We start from the raw sequence: 22,681 nt of genomic DNA on the forward strand, positions 1-22,681 counted from the left end.
ACAAAAAAAAACGGCCGTATAAAAACCAAAACACCATGTATACAACCAAGACACGAAAACTCAACTCATCTTTTTTTTGTTCACTGGTTTGACTCTGCGACTTGTTCACAAGTGATGGGAACTCTAGACAAATATTTCTGTCAGTATATTTACAAGTTTGTATTTGTTTTTTGTTTATTTTCTTGGTGGTGAATCGTGGATCAGATCCCGACCTTATACTCCTTTGGATTAACCAGCAGTGGGTACAGAATGATGCAGTAAGTAGGGTTAAAGCATGTAAGGTTTAGCTTCCACAATACACTTAATACTGACATGTTTATACTGCCACACACTGACATATTGTTTTCAGTTTTTCCCCTTGCTTGCAGTAAAAGGCCAACAATGTGAAAGGGCAGTGCTGAACTGAAGCGTTTCAGTAGAAAACTAAGCTGCGAATTCATGGGACCTTTTCACAGGGTTCCTACACATTTATCTGGTAAAAGGTTTCCAAAGTTCCCAGTCCTTTAAGTTCACTTTCAGATACAAACACACAAAAAATCACTTAATTTATGGCAGATTTTTTTTTTCTTTTACCAGGTATCAGATAAGGAAGTTTCAAAAACCACACACTGACAGGAAGGACAGAAAAAAGGAAGAACGAAAGGAAAGATGGAACTAAAGACACAAGGAAGAAAGAATAAAAGAAAAAAAGAGCTGAGCGATCTTAAGATTAAAATCTCAGATTTTTATCATGCCAGACTAAATTATTTTATTTTAATTAATTCCCCCCCAGTTTTCTTTTCTGAAAAGAAATGACAAAAGAAATATCTTCAAGAAGTGGCTTTTATGTCATCGCTTCTGTAAACTGAACAACAGAGTATTAGGGCCAGGCTACGAGAATTTTTGTTTAATTATTAGAATAAAGTCATAATATTAGGAGAAAAAAAAGACTCAATTCTACCAGAAAAACATCTTAATATTACAAGGAAAAAGTTGTTTAAATGAGAAAACAGTTTAGTTATCAGGATCTGATGTGAATTCATGTGCTTCCTTATTTAAATATACACACGGTTTCAAAGTCCAGCTATTGATAATTTGATGCTGATATGTTAAAATTTTAAGTTTTTCTATTAAGTATTATCTCTAAACCCTAAACCAAAGTATAACGTTAAAAGATGCTCAACATTCCTCATTTTAATTCAACTTTGTGTTGGAATTCTCAAGAAATAATACTTTAATCTCCTAATATTACAGCTTCTGGTAAATGTATTTATTTTTATCATAAAAATAAACAATCTTACAAAATAATCAAAATAAATAATAATTTAGATTTTTAAAAACAATCTTAGCCTTGCCCTAATATTTTGTTGTAATATTCTTTTGAATAAATGTTTTAAAAGATAATTTTGCTTGAAATTCAAATTTTAAAATAAGTCTAAATTCAAATTTCGTTTGAATCTGTCAAACAAAGAAGCAACTTTGGGTTTCCTGAATCATGATTTTCCAAAAATGTAATCTTCAAAAATAAAAATTTGATTAATCAATAAAACCGATTTATCACCCAGTCCTACAAGAAAAGCAAAAAGCAGCACAGAATAGTGGAAAAAAGGAAGTGTATGTAGGAGTCAAGTCACACAGAAAAGGACATAATGAAAGGAAGTAAAGAAGAAAGGGAATAAAGGAAGGACATTGAAAAACAGTGGGATGAAAAGACAAAGAAGAATAAAGTAGGAAAAGGAAGAAGAGAAAGAAAAAGGAAGGACAGATGGAAGATAGGAGAAGGTAGAAACAAGGAAATACTGGAAGGATAAAATGACGAAAAAAAGGAAAGAAATACAAAACAATTTTCCCTACTCATTTTCTTTTTTCCACACTTAACCAAATAGTTTAACCGCATTCCAGACTGGAGGATCCTTGATTACTTCTGGTAGCCGTTCCAGGGCGTCTTCTAATTAAAACCAGTAATCTGCTGAACTCATACCAGTACAAAGCGAGTATTTAAACATCATGTCCCACCGCCTGATTTAATTTTCTGAGTGCGTGAGCTGGAAATATCGCCACGCACACACATGGTTCAGTGAGTCAGTCAGTGCGGGAGTTTCTGTGCCAGTCAGTTACAAGCGATTTGAGGTAGTGTGTTGGTGTCAGTGCTTTGCTGATTGGCAGGCGGATTTCTCAGCGTGGGTAACATTCATCATGATTTCAAACTCTAATTGCCGGGGAGGGGAAGGAAAATGTATTTGTCTAGAGTCACTCAAAGTGCTACGTTTAAGCATCAGAGTCGATGAGTGTGTCGCTTTTGTGTAGTGAACGAGTAAAGGGCTGGCCAAGCCGCAGCTGACATGGCACACAGGTCATTCATTTAGATCAGAGTCCGTTTGTCCAATCGATGCTGCTCAGCTCTCGTTAGCCGCCACCAGCTGGCCTAAACCCTGGCGAACGTACACGGCCTGTATGTCCTTGGTCTTGATGCAGAAGTCACAAGCCCAAACGGCGGCGCTTTCTGTGGTCAGCAGCCCATACGCCGGTTCTGTAAGACCCGTACAGTCACGGTGGAACCAGCGCTGGCACGTAGCCTCGCAAAGGATGGCGTCCTGGTCGTCGTGTACTTCCGCCAAACACATGCCACAAGGGAAGACCATACCGGGTCCGCCGAGTTTTCCAGGCCCTGAGCTGGGCCCAGTTGTCGGGGCCGTGGGTCCAGGAGGCAGGGGAGACTGGGTGTTAGGGGTCGAGGTGGAGTTTGAGGGGGGGTTGGGGTTGCTGCCAGGAGTGTTGCCTCCATTGTTGTTAGCTATGTTGTTCTGATTTGAGTTGGGGGCAGCGTTGGACAGCGGTCCTCCGGAACCGGGAGTGTTGTTCTGCTGGTTGTAAGAGGAAGACCCTGCAGAGTTTGGCGGAGTTGATTGTTGCTGCTGCTGATTGGAGTTGTTGGAGTTTGGGGTGTTGGTGTTGTTGGGGGGCTGCAGCTGACCGGACTGCGGGTGCTGGGGTTGACCTGATCCGTTCAGTGGACCGGTAGGAGAAGAGTTGGGTTGCGGTGGAGCTGACGGAGGTTGGCCAGGTGTGTTTGCACTTTGTGGTGGGACATCGGGGTGGCCGGGAAAGCCTCCACCTGGTTGTGAAGGTCCAGAGTTAGAAGGAGGGCCGGGTGTAGTGTTGTTATTTGGGGGGCCGTTGGGATTCATGTTAAGCTGCTGCTGTTGTTGTTGCTGCTGCGGCGGAGGACCAGGCGGTCCCCCTCCTCCACCGAAGTTCTTCCCTTCCTCGCTGCCGGGCCCTGGCGGACTGGGGCCAGGGTAGGGGCCTTCCTGTGAGGGAGGAAACTGTCCTTGAGGAGGCATACCTGGCAACCCTCCCCCTACCATGTTGCCACCAGGGCCACCACCCATTCCACCCATCATGTTCATCCCAGGACCCATGCCTCCTCCCATGGGAGGCAAGGGCCCTCGTGGACCTCCACCTCCAGGCAACGGTGGGCTGTTGAACGGGTGTCCGCCCTGTCCGTGCTGCTGCTGGGGGGGCATGCTGAAACGAGGATGGGGCGGCCCACCGGCTCCAGGACCCCCTATTCCTCCTGGAGACAACATGGAGTTAAATCCTGGCCCAGGATGCATGGGGGGACTGAAGTTTGGTTGCATATTGAACTGAGAGGGGCCACCAGGAGGAAATCCACCTCCCCCGCCTCCTCCACCACCACCGCCTCCACCTCCTCCGCCTCCAAAGCCGGGCATTCCTCCAAAGCCCAGCTGCTGGTGTGGTCCAGCGTTGCTCGGAGGGCCGAAGGGCGGTCTGCGTCCAGGCGGACCATTTCCACTCGGGCCTCCCATGAAGTTCATGCCTGGACCCATTCTGCCTCCACCTCCATACCCACCTCCTCCACCGGCACCTGGACTGGGGAGAAACGGAGCCCCACCTGGTCCGGCTGCCCCACTCGGTCTGGACGGAGATCCAAAGTCATCGTCAAATGGGTTGGAGGCGACCAGATGGTCCACCATGGGCGTAGGAGGAGGCGCAAACTCAGTGAGGTGGGAGAACCCCGCCGCCTGAAACAGAAGAAGTTTAGCTTTTAAAATTTGAATGAAAATATTATCAGCTTTCTGCAGATTTTAACACTCAAATTTAAGACCTTTTAAATTCCATTATGAATGGAATTTAAGACCAATATAACCACAGAAATGTATGAACTTTTTCCAGCAAACTGGTCATAAACTTGCACTTACCTATGATGGATGCAAAAAAGCTAGCTAGCTAGCAAGGGTATGTTAGCAGTGAGTTAGCGGTAGCCTCAACTGTCTCGAATCACAGAACCCAATGAAGATGTCTGACGCAAACTTTGGCCTGACAGTGAAGTCCCACAAATCCCCCAAAAAACAGAATATACACGATTAAATAGTCCTGTCAAGAAAAAAATTTAAGAACAAAAGGCCAACTTACTTCTGAAAAATGAATTTAAGCCTTTTAACAAGTTTTTATGGCTAGGCATACACCCTGTTTATAAGGGAGGCAAAGCAGATGTGTGCAAAATAACTTCTTGAGAAACACCCACCCAAAACCTCTTATTCAATTCACTTTCCCATTAAAGTAAAAAAAAAGAAGAAAAGAATAGACAATAGAATGGATAAACTGCAAACAACAAATAGTAAATAATAGTAGAAACCTAAGTAGCTGTAAAAATAAACAACTGGATGTTAGGTAGTACATATCAACTCTTCTGTGATTTTTGTGCCTCTCAGATACACAGATTTTAGCAGCCAAGTAATAAAAACTAAAAGTAGGGAGTACCAACTCAGGCTTCTTTTTGGGTTTCTGTATTTGTATCAGAAACCCAACATTCAGATTGGATGTTAACAGTCCATTAATAAAAACAAATGTCAGGGAGTGTCAGTCCACCCTTTTTACCCTTTACCCACAAAGTAGACTAAGTAATAATAGCATAAACTGTGAAGAAACATGGAGATTTGAAATAAAAAGCAAGATAGACAGATAGGGCCGATAGCGTTGCGGGGGTTTTGGAGTCCTTTTTTTGCTCTAAGTTTCTTAAAATTGAATACAGTGTCTATAAAAAAAAAAGTATTCACCGCCTTTTATGTTGCTCTTATTAATCAACAAAATTTTCCTTTTTTTTGCTTTTATAAAAAACTCATAAAACACTAGTGAAATCTGATTTCCACAAAATAATAACAAATTAAAATATGCAACATAAAGTAAATACTTGCATAAATATTCACCCCCCTTTAAAATGACTGACCTAATTCAACAGAGCTCCGTACAATTTGTGCTAATAGTCTCAAAATGACTCACCTGAGTGCACTTTTCAAACTGAATATGAAAAAATAGATTTGAATTTGAATGTTTTTCTTGCTTTCTTTTCTAAAAAAAACAAAAAAACAACAAAAAACATTTTCGAAAAGTGGCTTATATCTCAATCATCTCTTCTGTGAGTTGTACAACAGAGTATTAGAGAATTTGTTTTAATTACCAGAAATTAGTCATAATATTATCAAAGTTAAGATGCAATTTTACTAGAAAAATGTCTTGAAATTATGACAAAGGAGCGTTCTGCTGAGAAAAAAAACCTTGAGTGATATATTTGTTATTTTCCGGGTTGGAGTTTTCATAAATGCACTATTTTATTCTCCGAATATTCTCACTATGTTCTCATAATTAAAAAAGAAAAAAAGTCTTATATATCATCATAGACTTAACCGGAATTCAAAGTCCAAATAAACAGAAGCTGCAAAACACGCTTGTCAAACAAGATGGCCGGCCTCTGGCAGTGATGACATAACTCTGAACTATGAGTGCACTGGAGAGAAAAAAAAAAATCCAGATTTTCCAAAAATTAAACCTTCAAAAACAAAAAGTTTGACTAACCAATAAAACCGATTATTGCCCAGACCTAATCTCAAGTGACTGTTTAAAGACACCTGTGTCTGGAATCATATTTGTTCTTGCAGGCAGAGACGCATCTATTAAACATTGACTCAAAAATATGTGAAATAGCTATGCACATATTTGTACTTGTCATTTTGTATAAGTCAAGTTTTTCATATTTTCTTTTAAATTAAAAAGGCCAATTTTGTGCATCCTGATTGACTTGATGCACAGCGGCGGATATTTTTTTAAGAGCTACCGTACGTTGTCAAGGAAAACCTCGATGCACCCTCCTCACCTGAGTGGAAGATTTCCTGGCTTTCTTCTTCTCCGGGCTCTTCATCTGTGAAGCTGAAGTAGGAAAAAACAGAAGGAGGAGAAACTTCAGTAACTAAAAAAAAAACAACATTCTCTTAATGCCTCACATTATTGATCTACCACCAATCAGGTGCAGCATCACATTTGGATTGGCCAATACCCCTTAGTGACAGAGTGGAGCAGCTTTAGACCTAGGGCCTCTTTTTCAAGTCCAACAGTTGAGATGGATTCAATGATGGGACATAGACTGGCATGAGGACAAAATGCTGAACATCCAGGCGTTATCATCACCAACGTTATGAAGCCTTGAATCGCAAATGACCCAGGCAGACCAACAGGGAGAGGCCGCAAACAGAGGCAGAAGAGGTAAGGTCAATGAGGGAGACAGGAAAAGACTTCAGACATGAGAACGAGGAAACGGTATTGAAGATACATTTATAGCAAGATAGACGTAATAACCTGTTCACAGACTCACTCTGTGAGAAACAGCCACCACCGAAGACAGTCGTGAAGTTTACATATGAGGGAGGCGAAAAGTGATTTGCTAACAGCACCAGTGCAGCCCATTGCAGCGCAGTAATGGATGATTCCGATCTGATCGGAAGATGGGTGAAGGTAATTCCTACCTTTTCGTTTTCCTTGTCCCGCCTGTAGTCTCCCCGATTCGGAAGCCATTAGCTAATATGACTGTTGGTGAAGTGGCAAATCACCGTTCATATGCAAGGGAAAAAAAAAGTTACAAAAATGACGACGTCTTGAAGGCTACATGCCAACAGGTTGAGTCTGCCACAGAGGCCCAGCGGTCCAAAACACGACAATACGTTGCTTTTTTTCTTCAATGGTGCAACATACTCTTTAATTGAAGAGTTTTGTCTGGTGTTGTTGTGTTTTGGATCTCAGGTTCAACCTCCCTGTCAGTACTGTAACTACAGCATTGGCTAACACTTAAAAGTGAACTGGATTAGCTGGTACAATAACGCCGGCCCAGGTCTGCAAATATTTTAGCCACGGTGTCTGTCACGCCAGGATTTGGTCACCAAATCAACGTCAGACAAAAGTGACAACACTAATGTTATGTAGCAGAAATTTACGGAGCTCATAAAGTGCCACAAGTTGAAATTAAAAGGGAAATTAACCGATTCGGGTTAGTCAACAGTATGCACAGATTTGCTGTCATATTTGTGTCAATGTGCAGCAGGAATTGTACTGAGCTGTGTTTTCAGTAAAGAGGTTGTTGTCAACAAAGTGACAACAACCTCACTACGATCTGAAACAAAGGCTTAACAATTTTATATTGTTTTTAATGCAGAAGGAAACAATGTACTGTGATAATAATTTCCTGTCCTGCTCTAATAACCATGAACTCCAATTTAGGTCGTTTATAACCCTCAAAAACTTGGCAGATTTTTGGATTAATTTATGCTTAAACAAAAACTTCTTTGTCAGTCATTTTAAACATCAAACCATGTTACACTTTTTTGTTTAAATATTTTGGGTTATTTCCATGAAACCTTAATATTTTTAGCAAAATTTAGCATCACAACTATTAATAAATCCTACTAGTTGTTACTAAATGCAAAACGTCAGAGTAGGTTAGAATCAGTGCGAGGAAAACTTCAATCGATGATGACAACAGAACTGCAGGATTTTTTCATATTATGCTTCCCTGGTTTTCAGATTTGGGTCGGATGTCATTCCCAGACCCAAGCTCTGACATCTTATGTCAAACATTTTGAGGTGCTGTAAAGTTATTACTCATTCTATTAGCAATTTAATACTACGCAAACTGAGACTGTTCATATCCATGGGTTACAACATTATTAATAATTGTCAATATATCTCTAGAATTGCACCGTGCAGCATGTTGGGGTAGCTCTATTGTGATTTGTTCTTTTTGTGTGAAGGATAAAGTACTTTTGAATTTTATTTGATTATCTGTCCAAACTTTCACAAGTGGATTTATATGCTTCTCAACTCACTCTTCCCTTACCTATCACAGGTAACAAAACTATTACTGCTCATATCTTTACAGAATCTAATTTCAGAAATCCAAGCTATCCTTTAAAGAAGAATCAGAAGCACCACACAACGTTTATATATTGATGACCGCTGGGATAATCATTTGCTTTAAATAAGACAAAAACATGGAACATATATCACAAAAGATTCCCAAAGCTGGTCGATGAGTAACGAGTTTTCCATTGAAAGTGTCCAAATTGGTGCGTTATATGCTTACCACATTTTTGTGAGATCTAAACCAGACAGGTATCATTAGAAAGTTTGAATTCTAGATGCTGATCATGCCATTTTGCATATCTGTGCACACGTTTCCTAAACTTAGCAAACGTATGTTCCCAACTTCTATTTTTATTACTACATCTGGCACTTGCAGGGCTCCGTACCAATTTCGTGTAGACGCAACCCAGCTTCTTTCTGTTGGTTGATGCTGGTTTTCGTACTACCAGCTGTTAGTCAGTAGGTATACGGTACAGAGCTCCCCGTCCTCCTCTAATCACTTGCAGATGTTTGGTTAGCAACTTGCAGGACGCTACGTTTGTTAACCAGTTAGCCACGTTACCCAATGTGGCTAACCAGCAGTGTTGAGATTTTCACTCAAAACTCGTACAAATCATTTAAAAAAACTCTACCATATGTGTCTCTACAGTCATGTATGAGCAGGTGCAAATAATTTTAACACATATCACATAATGTATAGCACAAAGGAATCGATTAGGTTGTGTGAACTTGCTGTTTGCTATGCTAACATTAGCGAGCTAGCTGCAGATTGCTAGCCATCTGGCAGGCTATGGTGGAAGCAAACTGTACCCTTTCTCCGATGCTTGCTCTGCTGTGCTGTCCTTTAAAATGAAACTCGCTGGTGTGTCATTGCCAGCAAACCAGTCCTCACACGGTGTGTGCTTGTTGATCCACCATTCAACTGTAATTCATTCAAAAACGCAAATTTCGGTCATAATTATCACGGCCTTTCTGCCGCTACCGGACAAAGAGGGAGAAGCAGGGGCAGCGAGCAGCACGGACGGTTGCATTTCGTCACACAAATAGGGGTGTTGGTAAGTGTTTACCACTTATTTCACCGCCATCTTTGGTACATAAAATGCCCACTTTTCTTGAATTCGATAGTACAAGTGCAAATAGAAAGGTGTATCTATACCGCCTTGCAGAAAAATAGCAAAAATGGTCTAAGATAAATTTATATTTAAAAAAAATCACACCCACACTTTTGGCTAGTCTAAAATATGCAGAGCTGGTCTAAACAGCCCGTTTCCCAACCTGCATTTCAATAAAAAGCTGTCAATTATTTGGGTGAAATGGGATTAAAACTAATATGCCACATGTAAATTGATTTGTCTTAAGTTATTGCTGTCTTGAACAATAGTTGCATGAATTGTGGTGAAACAACATTGTAAGTGCATGCTGCTAAAATTTAAACCTTGAGATATTATATTATGTTATATTATATTATAGAGAGGATCTTGTTTTCCTGAAAGTTTTCGTACCGAATCAAAAAAATCGTATTAAGTCATTATATTTCATCTGCTTTTATTGAATTTGTTTGAGATATTTGTATCTCAAATTTTGTGAATTTATAATAATTTTCTCATTGATTTTTGGTCCCTGGTAATATATTTGTGTGTTCTAATTTTGTATATTTTTTTGTTTGTTTGTATTTTGTTATTTACATTTTATTCCGTGCTTTCGTTACCCCATAATAAATGATCAGGGTTTCACATTGTAATACAAAAAAAGAAAAGAAAAAAATAGCAAAACAAAACCAAAAAACAAACAACATATATTCTGATAAATATATTTTGTAAAATCAAAGGAATATTTATCATATGTAAAAAAAAAAAAAACACTGTAAATGTATGTAGAAAAGAAAATCTATTCAAATGTGTGCATTGTTACTATTTTTTCAAAGATGTTTTATTATTTTACAGATTCAAATACTTTCATTCATTCATTTATTCATTGTAAAAATTATTTAGAATTTTTGGAATTTATCTGTATATTCATGTATTTCATTTTTATTTTGCCAAAATAGTGGACAATTTGTGTTTTCCTGAATATTTTTGCAAGAACCTTATTAATATTTAACAATATTTTATCCTTGGTTTCTGTAAAATAAAAGAAAGAAGGAAAGAAGGAAAAGAAACCTGAAACATTGTTGGTGTGGAAAAATGTTTATAAATAGAGATATTTTCCATTGATTACTGACCCGTGGGGAGTGCGAGGTGGCCAGGCTTGAAGTAAGGACCCAGGGCACCAGTGAAGATAGGACCGCCGCTGATTCTCCGCCCACCAGGGACTGCCTCCCCGTTGGTAAAGCAGATACCCCACACACCGGCTCATTTATTTGACTTTTTCCACTGTGGACGCTTGTAACTGACCCATTAGTCGCTCTGGGAATGGGACCAAAAATCACCATCAAGAAAAACTTTGCCTTTTTTCGGATGATCCCGCTCCGATGGCATCTTTTTATCCAAAGGGAATAAATTTTCTTTAAACTGAAAAAAAAGACCAAATGTAAGAAATTTTCAAATGGGATAAAACTTGAGTGTTTTTTTTTTCTTCTACTAATCAGGCTTATGTTTCATTGGGGGCCATTTTTCTAAAGGATTTTTTAAAAGTGAGGTGTGAAAATGTTCTGTCTATTAGAATAAATCAGCGGAAGTCTATTGTTAGAGAGGCAGTGATTTTCTGAAGGTGCGTCCCTGGGGCCCCTTTGCATGGCGCTGAAAGGTGCAGGACGAGGCAGGGAAGTTTACAGATTTCCACCTGAGGGAAAAAAATGGCAAAGTGGTTCAAGGAGTTCCCCCTGGCCCTGAAGAACGGTACGGACAAGATCCGGTCAGTCTCTGAGTCCGGCTCCCATCCGAGAGCAAGTAAAGCCGGGCTGATGATCAGAACAGGGACCAAAACGGGCCACCGGAAGAACTCCTCTGCAGACGGCGCAGCAGGAGGTGGAGGAGGTGTCGGTTCACTGCTGTCCAGAAAGAACCGAAAGAACTCCGGCGCAGAGGTTAGCAGGAACGGGGTTGGTTCCCAGAAAGATGGGAAGGTTTGGGACACTTTGCTGGCCGGGAAAAGCCGCAAGAACTCCAAAGCAGAGGCGGTGATGGAGGAGCAACACAGACCCCCGAAGACCTCCGCGCCCGCCTGCGCCTACATCAGCCGGATGATTAGAGTGGACAAACAGGACAAAAGCCCCAACTTTACAATCAGTGGTACCGCCGGTTCCGAAGCAGATAAACTTGCAGCCCAGTCCAAAACGGAAACTGTGAGTTTTATTCTAAGAGCTCATTTTGACTCTCCTAAAAATATTTGTTGTAAAAATGAAAAGAAACCAGGAACTGAAACTTTATTTAAAGAGCTGTAATTGTAATATGGACCACCTCTGGCCCCATAGACATTCCTTATATGTTTTAGTTTTACAGCACAAGAATGACTGAATAAATTCTGAAATACCAATTTTGCTTTTAAGATATAGTGAGTTCAGATTTCATCTCAATATGCATTAATTCAATCACTTATACATTACTGAAGCATTTGTTTCTTTTTTATTTTGTATATTGACTTTTAGGTAGTTGGACCATTTGAATTAACTGTGTTGGTGTAGAGACACATCTGAAACTGGCAGGACTGGACAAGGACAACCATGGCTTTATGAAAATTTCTGCACTTTTGATCCTCCATATTGAGTTGTGATGGTTTCCATCAAATTCCCTGAAAATGTTGCATTTACTGAGTGAATAACCACAAAGTCACCTATTCATACTTGCTTATTTGGTCTTTGGCAGTAATGTCCTGTGAGCGGAAATGACCAAAGAGACGCAGGTAGTCTGAGTTTTAGAAAAATATCTCTGGTGTTACACCAGAGATATTCGTTTCCGTGTTCAGTTTGTATTCAATTTCACTTTTACAATTGGGTGGATTGTAGTCTACATGGACAGACAGACAAACACATTAGAGGGGCAGTTTTCTTTACTTAAATAGCTTATATAGAAAATTTAATTAGGATTCTATTAGATTTTGTTGTATTTTTTATTGGTAGGTCTAATATTACAAATATAAATGTTTTAATTCGTGTACAAAATTTATTATTTTTCCTAAAATGACAGGTAAATACCAAAAATATACTTGTCCTTCAAGCTTTTCTTCTGGTAAAAGTAAAAACACATGTTTTTAGTTTATGAATCTTTGCGTGATGCATGCTAATCTGACGTGTTTCTCCTACCTTCTGTAAAAATACAGATGGGATACCAATAAACTGTCTGACTGCAGCTTCAGGAAAGGCATACAATTTGCTCACAGTGAAGAAGCCTGGATCCAGTCCAAACTCAGAAAAGACTTATTATTGTCTCATTTCCCCTCCTCCTCTCTTTGTCTGTGCCTCCCATTGTGCCCATTCCTCCCAGATTGTGTCTCCCTGCTTCTCTCCACTGTTTGATCTTCTACTTTCATCTTCCTCTGCCTCGATTACAAAACTGTTGGCAGACATAAGAGGTTGTCACCTTCCTCTGGCTCAGTTTTGACCTACGCAGAGGGCCCTCCCTCCTTCGCTCTGCTTCATCCCTCTCATTCATAACGTTCTTCCCCTCTGGTGACCGCTACCATATTTTACAAAACTCCGTAAGATTCAAATCAGAGCCTGGCCAAAGCCTCCATCAGTTTATCCTAAAAAAAAAAAAAAGTATGATGGGAAAAACCATCAATAACTGCACCAATTATAGTAGATATTAGAATTACCTAGGGCTGGACGATATGGCTGAAAAATTTATCAACATTATTGATATCGACAGATATCGACAGAGAAATCATGAAATCATAAAATATTCCATTTTGTTGTAGGGCTGGACAATATGGCTGAAAAAACATATCACGATAAAAGTGTTACATATCAGTCGATATCGATAATTATTGTTTTAAATATCTGAAATTCTGCCATTCTGATGGTGTGACCTTTCCTGTCTTATCCACAGTTTTCAATTCATTTAGTTGCTTTAAAAAAAATTTTTTTTGGCAGTTATAAGGCACAGTGACAAAATCTTAAACTGCTGCTGTGCAAGTAAGTCAGCAGGTTGTTGCTAGGTAACCAAAGAGTGAGTGAGTTGGTAAATGCCATTCACTTTGCTTAGCTGACCGGGAACAGTTGAGCAGGTGTGTACATTGTAAAAAAAAAATAAAATAAAAAAATTATGGTATTTATATGGTAAAATTCAGGCAACCACAGTGGCCAGTATTTTACCGTAAATTAGAGACTTTATTTTTTACAGTGTAGATTTGATATAAGAAATGTGTTAGTAACCCATTGCTGCATGAAAATTACACTAAATATTCTAAAAAGCAATCTAACAACATTTTCCCAAGCAGAAATTCAAGCATTTATTCATTTTGAAATGAATTTTATTTGATTACAGTATAAATTTAACCTCAAACACGAGTTTCGTCTATGAGTTCACAGTTTAAAGGATCTACACCCCCTAAATTATCGGTTTTCCTGTATTTTCCTGATCTAGTTGATCATTGTGGAGGATTACGCAGACCCGTTTGATGCCCAGAAGACCAGAGAGCAGAGGGATGCAGAGAGAGTTGGGGAGAACGATGGCTACATGGAGCCATACGATGCACAACAAATGATAACCGGTGGGAACTCGTAAAACACACTTGACCTCACAACATTCCCATTTTCAGTCACTTCATCATCCTTCTGAGAATGTGAAGTCACTCTGCTCTCTGGCTTGGCTATGATGACTGCATTTCATTCGGACAATGGGTGTAGTTTCCTGTCCTCACTTCCTCTTTCCTGTTTCTGTTTCCTGGTGCTATTCTCTCAAAAGGAAGTCGGCCCCGACCGCCGGCTCCCAGAATCTAGGATGCAGCCCTATTTGGACCTCTCAGAGTCAGAGGAAATGCAGTGTCCAATCAGGGAATCGGATGCTTCCAGAACCTTTTCAGTTTGTTGTTTTTACCAGAAGAGTCACACAATGGCACTGCGTGAAGGTGGGCAGGCTTTATTGCTGCTCCTCCGTCTCTTAGATTGTTTCTCACTGAGACGGTGTGAAGTCAGCAGAGGATGTGATGATGTGAGTCGGTCAGTTTAAGAGGCTGAAATCACATGGAAGGAAGTCAGCAGGGCCATGAACGCGGCCCAGGATTATTTAGCAGCTGAGATCAGTTATTAAATCACAACTTCAAGCAGAATTTCTTTGGCTAATTTCTATTTGTCTGATTTTTATTCAAGCCAGTTTTGAAAGCTAGGCTTCTTTGAGTTTTTTACTGGGGAAACATTTAAATAGGTGTGTGTACCTTTAAGCTAATATTTTGTTAAAGCACTTTTTAAAGCAATTTTAGCATTTATTGTTTTCTTTGGAACACATATAACATCAATTAAAGTGCCACTAATGAACCTAAAATAGAGTTCAGCTGTCTCGATTACTAAAATTACAAGGAAAACGTTGTGATGGTCTCATTTAAATATGTGATGGGGTGTGTAAACATTTGAGAGTGGTTTTCTCCCGATGATGTAAAAAAAAAATAAAAAAAGGAAACTGGTTCAATTGAAATTCAGCTAGATCCTGATCCAGAACTTTTTTGTGTCCAGCTTTCCCGTCTTTCTCCCACAATGTTCCCTGCAGCTGCTGCAGGCCTTGTGTCGCTCCAGCGGTGGAGACTTTTATCTCTCGGCAGAGATTTTAATCTTTAATCCCTTCTCTTCAACCTGCCAGAGATCAGACGTCGGGGATCTAAAGATCTGCTCAAGGCGAGTATGTCGGCGGATGGGAGCGAGGGACCTGCGGAAAAAGGTCAGCCAGCTGCCATCTATGACGACCCGTATGAGGGAAGCGGCGACGGTGAGCGGACGAAGCCGGAGCTGGACCAGCGTCCCGCAACTGAGTACGAGTTGCCATGGGAATGGAGGAAGCAGCACATCGTCAGGACTCTGTCGGGTATAATAAAGCATCTTTCACCACATTGTTATTATCTGAAGGTTCATCACTGAGTCTGAAGTTGGATTCTGGTTGAAGCTTTTCAAGAGTAGATGATTATGTTTGTCTTGCTCCGCCTGGTTCACCCTCACATGCATATTTTATGAACTACACAGACCAACAGCATACTGAACATCTTGTATAAAACATCAAAGTACTCTGCTGTGTTTTCAGACATCAACAGAAAGTTCAAACTCAAGAAGAAAGATTTTTATATATATATATATTTTTTTTTTTTTACTTTGCTTGTGCTCATCTTTTCCCAGCACAATTTGACAACCCAGTCAAAGAAGAGACATGTTTTCATACACTCACCATGCAGACCCAGATGCAGCAGCAGCAGCAACATTATCTGAGGCAAAAAAGCAGAAGCCAAAAGATCTTGAGATCCTCTCACCCAACTCTGCTGCCATCTACGTTTCCCTGCAGCAGCCCTGATGGAGAGGCGTGCTGCTTGGATCCATTACTGCCCCTGGAAAAGCAGAGGTAACACCCTGCTCTCCTTTATAGACAAAAACACAAAATATTCAGTATATTCTGAAATTAATCACACCTTTAGATATATTTTTTATATACACGAATGGGCAGGTTGAAATTTGAAGGGAGCATCATCATGCGTCCACTTTATGCTCCAGTACATTTATTGTTCTTGTGAAATTGTATTTTCTCTTTTGGGAAGTCTTGAATTAATTTAAGATGGAGAAGAGCAATATTCTTCTTCAAAATGGCAAAAACCACCAACAAAAAAAATGGAACAAAGAAAGAAAAGTTACAAAAATGTTTAAAGAGAAGCAGAAAGCTGAAGAAAATGATTTCTGAATCAGAAGAAGAGGAAGCCTTTATTACAGTGCAGGAGCTGTAAATCTTGGGCACATCTGTACAGATTTCACAACTGTGACTCCGACTAAATGTCCGGTTATTGATGAAACGTTACTCAGTTACAGTGTTTACATGTTTTCTCAAGTTTCACAAATTATGTTTAGCTAAAATGAAAGGAGATTTTGTAACATGTAAAGTTTTATAAAATGTTTAAAACTCAAATAGGACTCTGCAAAGCATTCCATGACCCATGTGACCTACATGTTTTAACCCTTTCATGCATAGTGGTCACTACAGTGGACAGCTATCTAAAAGCCATTTTCTTGTGCTTCCTGTGGATTTTTATGTTATAAATGCACACAGACCACTGAAGTGGACACTAATGCATCATAAAATATACCATCAACTACTGGCCATCAGCTGCAAATGCAAGAAATTATTTTTGTTAAATACAATATGGCCAACAGACAAAAAAGCATGAGAACCGACCCGGTCCCTCCTTCTACTATAGACGACTCTTGCAAGTAAAAAAAATATTGTGACATCAGATAACCCCTAAGGAACAATACTACTGATGTATTTTTCAAATAACAACTTTGTATTTGGACAAAATTACAATTGATCACATAAAAAAAAAAAAAAAAAAAAATATTTTTACAAAAAAATTTTCCTACCTTTTTTATGCCTTAAGAAAAGAATTTTAAAAAATGGAAAAAAAATTCTGACACAAAGGATCATAATTCATGCATCAGAGGGTTAAAGTGGTGTAGATGTTTTTGGAGTCATATCCAACTAATATATTTAGGAATTAAAGCATCACCTAAAGTCTCAACAAACATTTTGAATATCAAAGGGTCTTGTGGATTCTGCTCTGCGTCTCTTCCAGTTGGTACCATGGCTGCGTGACCCGGCAGGAAGCGAAGTTCCAGCTGCAGTCCTGCAAAGAGGCCAGCTTCCTGGTCAGGAACAGCGAATCAGACAACAGCAAGTACTCCATCGCCCTCAAGTGAGTGTTTCCTGAAGATGCAGGCGCAGCTTCCGCTGGATAAAATGTCTCTAATTGGATGCACATTTCTGACTTGTGGCTTTGCTGTAGTCTGTGTTTGAAAGAATGCAGGACAAATTAGTGGGTGTGGATAAAGAGGCATTTAAACCAAAAACATATCTTAAGAGAAATTTTGAAAAAACAAAACAGAAAGTCAAGCTACACCCAGCAGAACATAAAATAAAATATCCGTATGCGCATTTAGAGAGAAGGGTCAGCTTCTCCTGAGCTGAAGCTCAGCCGTCACTCTGGTCTGACGACCATCATCCTGTGTTGTTTCAACTAGCATAGGATTTCTCTAGAAACTCAAAGATACTACAACTTTTTAATAATATAATATAATGCTTTTATTTAAGATAAAACCTAAATAAATGTAGCTATATGTAGGTAAATTAAAACTAATTAACGAAATAACTGAAGGGGGAAACCTTGCAAAACAAATACATTAGGCTTTATAACAATTATGCCTAATAATAATAATAATAATAATAAAACTATCAGTATTTTATTATTACTATTATATATTATGTAATTACAATATTATGTTACAATATTATTACATAATAATAATAAAACATCTATTATTATGTTTTGTAATAATAATATTACGTAATAACATTATTATTAATAATTGCATAATAATAATAAGAGCTATAAGTATTATTATACTACTACTAAGATGTATTTTAATAGCTCTAGTTTTTGTGTAATAATTATTAAAAAATAATAATTATTAATAATAATAATATCAGTTATTATTATTTTATGCATATTATGTAAGTTTTATAACTAAATAAATGCACTAAGGAGGGAAGGAATAAATAAACCATCAATAAATGAAGAGGGGCGAAACATCTTTGTTATTAATTCATTTTTGTCTTCGTTCCTTTTTGTTTTACGTTCATCACATCTCCATTGCATTTCCTTTGCTAATCTGAAGCTGAAAGTTTTGATGAAATGGTGAGTAGATGTTAGTGTTCATGAATCTCGTCTGTGTCCAGGACGAGTCAGGGCTGCGTTCACATCATGGTGGCCCAGACCAAAGAGAACGGCTTCACCCTGGACCAGAGCAGCTGCGTGTTCCCCAGCATCCCGGAGGTGGTGCACCATTACTGCACCAGCCGCCTGCCTTTCACCGGGGCAGAGCACATGACGCTGCTCCACCCCGTACCTCGCATCCACTGACTCTGACCTTAAAACCTCGTATGCATTTGAAGCAGAGATAAGAGGACATAATCTAAAAATTACGTTTCTTTTGTCTGTACAACTACAACCCTCTCAAATGTGTTATTTTTTTGTTGATTTGATGTTTAAAATGTGTTCAGCTGCCTGGCTTTTATTCACTTATTTTACTTTGATGTGCAGCTGATGCAAAACATCCAGGCTGCTATTTTGCATGTGAACAAGCCCAGCAGAAATGACAAAGCATTTCTTTTTTTTTCAGATTTAAATGTGAACTGATTTCAGAATGTGTTATTAGCTGTGCCTCTTAGTAAAACTGCTGCTGCTGTTTTATTGTTGTTAGTAAAATTTCCAGGTATTGGAAACATTTGAATTTATCTCTCCTGCCCTCTAGTGGACAAGGAGGATGTACTCCACCTTTACCAAGACAAAGACTTGCTCCATGCATTAAAACACATCTAAAGATATGGAAAACTGATATTCTCAGAGCGGTTACATAAAATTATAATTTATGCATTTGGTTTTGGCATCAGCTGTCCCATGAGGATCTCCCTCCCCCCCCCCCGTTTTACTGTGAATGAGGGAGCAGTTTCCACTGCACTGTGAAGACTGGGTGATTCACCCCAAAACAATGTGCGAGACAGAGCTCCAGCTCAGCAGTAATTGAACTTTTTACTGACAAAGAACCGAGGATCAGGCTTAACATGTTTATTCATTTCATGGAGCGTTACAGTGATTCCCAACCTATAGGGGAGGTAGAGAGCTAAGAGATGGGCGATCAGCGCTTGGGGGATGGGTTGAGACTTTTAATATGTTGTGCTCTACTTACTGGCACCCTTGATGCAAATTTGTGTCAAAGTAGTTGGAGCAAACAGAGAGACTTTTGACCATTCCTCTTTGCTTTCCCTCCAGATTGTTCTGACTTTGCTCTTCTCGCCTAAGTTTGGAGAAAAAAACAGTTGTTTTGGATTTGGATCTGCATCCTGAAGGCTGATTTTGTGTCTGGTGAACCGTTTCCGTGTTAATTTGGGTGTTTGCTTTGGTTCATTTTGTTACGGAAAGCTCCAGTGATGGCACAACTTCAGAACACCAACTCAGACCACCAGATTTCTATTAAAAATGTTCTGGTATTTAAAAGACTGCGCAGTGCAGTGTACTCTAGCAAAAGCATTTCAATTTACTTGAGAAACCAGAAACCGCATCGCCCACATGTCGTATTTATTACAGGAACGCTCAGTCTTAGTCTAATCTGACCACAGCACAAAGTTGTTATACTGAAAGCCAATGAGGATTTGAATTATAACAAAGGTTTCAGGATCTTTGGAGGAGAAACCGGCCCACAGCATCATGGAACCTCAGCTTCATCTCACATAAATCTTAAGTTATGGTCCATGTAAATGTTTACATTTGTGACAGTAGGAAAGTTTTGTTTTTGTCTTGCATACAGATCTAATGGTTTTCCTGTAGACCTGGCGATGTTAAGGTACAACTCTTTGCTGCATTTGAGCTTGTTTGTGTCTGGTGCCAAGATAAATCTGATCCCCCATAGAGCCTTGTTTGTTGCTATTCTTGTTTTTTAAACTATTAGACAATCTGACCTTCTAGACAGCACCGGCGAGCGGCTTTTCAAATTGAAATGACATGTGGAGTATTTCCTATTTTGCAGAAATAGAAAGAAAACAGAAAAACGTCTCTGCGTCTGTACCAATTCCTTGGAACTATAACTTACAAAATATCAAATATTTTAATCAGTTGAGGCTTATTTTAAAGGGACTGGTATGGCTTTGAATTATTATTGTTATTATTGCGGCACAATTCCAGTTTATGTGGAATAAACTGGAGAACAATGTTGGAAGAAAAAAAAAAATCTAATTTGAGAAGCAACAAAGTAGATGTAGATGCTGTGTACTTACATGTTTATACACAGTGTTGCACTAACCCTTTAAAATGGAATAAAAAGCACATATATACAAACCCTGGCTGTGATGAACGGATATGTTCATCACTTATCTTTAAGTTGGATATGATCTGCTCTGACTGATCAAGACCAATTTTTGGTCCAGATGGAGCATAATGTTTTTGTGTTGTCGGTGCAAGAAGGGAGGCTGTCAGGAGAAAAGGTTATGGGGAATGTGCTTATTGAATACAACATAAATAAAAACTTAAAAGCTTGAAAATAAAAACATCTTGGAAGAAGATTTTACCTCTTTAAAGCTAAGCGGCAGATTTATTTATCATTTTTTGGGGGAAAATTAGTCACACCGTGTTTAGCTCTAGTTTGTCATACATACAATAGCATGTTATGGTTAATTTTATCTTTGATTAAAATAAAATATTCCCTTGCAAAAACAACCTTAAAAGTGGCCCACTCACATAGTGACATCACACAAGGAATATGATAATTTTCAAAGTGAGTCTATTTGAAATTTTTGTTCTTTATTGCATGTTTTCAGGTAAATTCTTTCTTCAAATATTCTCTCTTTGCTCAGCTGATCTGTTTGTTTTTAAAACCTTTGGAAATTCTGTTTCGAAAAAAAAAAAAATCACCACTGAAATGTTCTTTATTCTGATAGCTGATGCCTAAAAGACAGGCAGTTCTCCCTCCAGGTAAGACAGTTCTGCAGCTTCAAGGGGAAAGTCACTGATGGGGGATGTTTGAATGTTCCCTGAAAGTCTTTAAATTTTATTACCTATCAGCTCAAACATTCCAAGCCTTGCGTTTTATTTTAGTGGCACGCTGGAGACCAGAATTCAGCCTGAAGCCGAGTTTCAGGCCAACATCACGGTCTCAAATACTTGAATGTTAACCATTTACGTGCCACTTCAAAGTGTTATTGTTTTAAGTCGATTTGTTTTGATGTAATTTAAATGGAAACCGGAATAAGTGGTCCTGAATGTGCTGAATCCCAATAAAACAAGCAATGGAAAATGGAAAACGTGAGTCTGTTGTGCTTTATGTGCTGTACAGGGGCAGGATCTTAAGCAACAAGGGTAGAATGAGTACGGGTTTTTCTTTTTGTGCTCGATCTGCATGCTGACTTTTAGTTGTTGTTCCAAAGATTGACAAGGTCAAGAGGTGAAGGTCTGGATGAGGGATTAGGTTTAAACCTGAGGATTATGCAGAGCACAAACAGTTTACCTCGTTGTACTCCAGACAGTATGGATTAAAGTAAAAGCAGCCCTAAAAGGAGTAAGAGTCGTATCATTACACTAATGTCAAGGATGCTTAAGGTGAAGAGGGTAAAAAAAAAAGCATTGGACACCATCGCTCTCGTCTTCCCTTCTTTTCTTACGGATCTCCTTTACCGTCTTCGCCGGTTCAGTGTCACCTGAGGCAGGTGACTGTCTGACTCGCAGAGGAGGACACGGCTGCTTCTTATGTATGTTTGATACCAGGAGTTTGTGCTTTAACCCATGAAGGGAACCGATCCAACGCGTTCGCTCTTATTACCTTAAAACCTCAGATGGCTTTCAGTCTTCTCACGAACACTGCGACACCTCTGGGTCCGTGGACCGGTGTCTGGTGACCCGCAAGGCGCTTCTTCCCGAACCTTTTCAGAAAGGAAAGCATTAAAAATGTAAAATTAATTGACTGTACAGTTTTAGTTTTACAAACCTGGTTTTAATGCAAGGTGTCAGGCTGATTTTCATTTTGGGTGACATCAAGATCACGAATCTTTACAAAGAATGCAACAATGCAACAATAAACCACCATTAAAACATTATAGCTTTCTCTGGATTTGATTTGTACTTCTTAATATTACATTACATTTAACATTGATGTAACATTTGACTGATATCTTAAAGTTCTATTCCGGTGTCATTCTGAGAGAAAAACAGAACCGGTTTTGGCCGATAGACCTTGAGTTTAACATAGGATTTAATTAGTGGGGGAAAAAACATTGCAAGAAATGAAACGGTAACACTTTATTTGAAGTGACTGACGTGACACTGTCATAAACATGACATAACACGTGCTATGAACATGAAGGAGTTTTATGAATGTTTATGCTGCCATGAAATTTCATTTGGTAAATAATGACAATTTAAATGCAAAGTTGATACTTTCAATTTACTTTTTATGCCAGTTTTAACAGAACTTGGCATTAAAAGAGTCATTATTGACCAAATAATGCACTTTTAATGGACTTCTAATGCAACTTTGCATTTAAAGTGTGATTATTTACCAAATGACACTTCATAAAGAGTCCTTCCTGTTCATGGCCGTTGTTATGTTTTGTTTATGACACTGTCATGTCAGTCTTATGCACACCCCTCCAGATAAAATGTTACCAATGAAACTAAATATGCCACAAATCTCTTCTGCAGGACATTTGCCCTTTGAATGCAGGTTTTAATATGCTTTAGTTTAAATGTATGGCGGCTTTTGGAGAGGGAAACCAAACCAGTAATCATGCAAAAAGTAATCTAAACAAAGTTCTGATGTCTTCAT

General features: G+C 39.0%; 2 protein-coding genes across 3 annotated transcripts; one reads left to right on the top strand and one right to left on the bottom strand.

The window, feature by feature from the left end:
• Positions 1 to 1,337: 1,337 nt before the first annotated feature.
• pygo2 (pygopus family PHD finger 2) lies at positions 1,338 to 9,142 on the bottom strand. 2 transcript variants are annotated; one of them, XM_005796518.3, is made up of 4 exons: positions 9,001 to 9,142; positions 6,801 to 6,861; positions 6,155 to 6,207; positions 1,338 to 4,025 (listed from the first exon to the last, which is right to left on the bottom strand). In XM_005796518.3, exons 2-4 carry the CDS (start codon positions 6,847 to 6,849, stop codon positions 2,376 to 2,378), a joined length of 1,752 nt encoding a protein of 583 aa, XP_005796575.1. In that variant the 5' UTR covers positions 6,850 to 6,861; positions 9,001 to 9,142; the 3' UTR covers positions 1,338 to 2,375. The 2 variants fall into 2 exon arrangements, with proteins under 2 accessions (XP_005796575.1, XP_023200626.1); XM_023344858.1 differs by lacking the exon at positions 6,801 to 6,861.
• A 1,431-nt stretch (positions 9,143 to 10,573) lies between these two features.
• she (Src homology 2 domain containing E) lies at positions 10,574 to 21,138 on the top strand. Its single transcript, XM_014474478.2, is given in 7 exon segments — positions 10,574 to 10,977; positions 10,980 to 11,473; positions 13,713 to 13,839; positions 14,922 to 15,143; positions 15,449 to 15,668; positions 16,888 to 17,007; positions 18,048 to 21,138. Coding segments are annotated over 7 exon segments (1,422 nt in total). The 5' UTR covers positions 10,574 to 10,922; the 3' UTR covers positions 18,232 to 21,138.
• The last annotated feature ends 1,543 nt before the right edge of the window (positions 21,139 to 22,681 follow it).

The sequence above is a fragment of the Xiphophorus maculatus genome, chromosome 13, assembly GCF_002775205.1.
Source record: "Xiphophorus maculatus strain JP 163 A chromosome 13, X_maculatus-5.0-male, whole genome shotgun sequence".
In the NCBI taxonomy this organism is placed as follows: domain Eukaryota; kingdom Metazoa; phylum Chordata; class Actinopteri; order Cyprinodontiformes; family Poeciliidae; genus Xiphophorus; species Xiphophorus maculatus.

Bases quoted from the DNA above. Each gene is read 5' to 3' on its own strand.
- pygo2 (XM_005796518.3), bottom strand. From the start codon at position 6,849: ATGGCTTCCGAATCGGGGAGACTACAGGCGGGACAAGGAAAACGAAAA. The intron at 6,208-6,800 runs GTAGGAATTACC...TTCCTACTTCAG, and splicing joins GGGACAAGGAAAACGAAAAG to CTTCACAGATGAAGAGCCCG. The intron at 4,026-6,154 runs GTGAGGAGGGTG...CTTCTGTTTCAG, and splicing joins CCAGGAAATCTTCCACTCAG to GCGGCGGGGTTCTCCCACCT.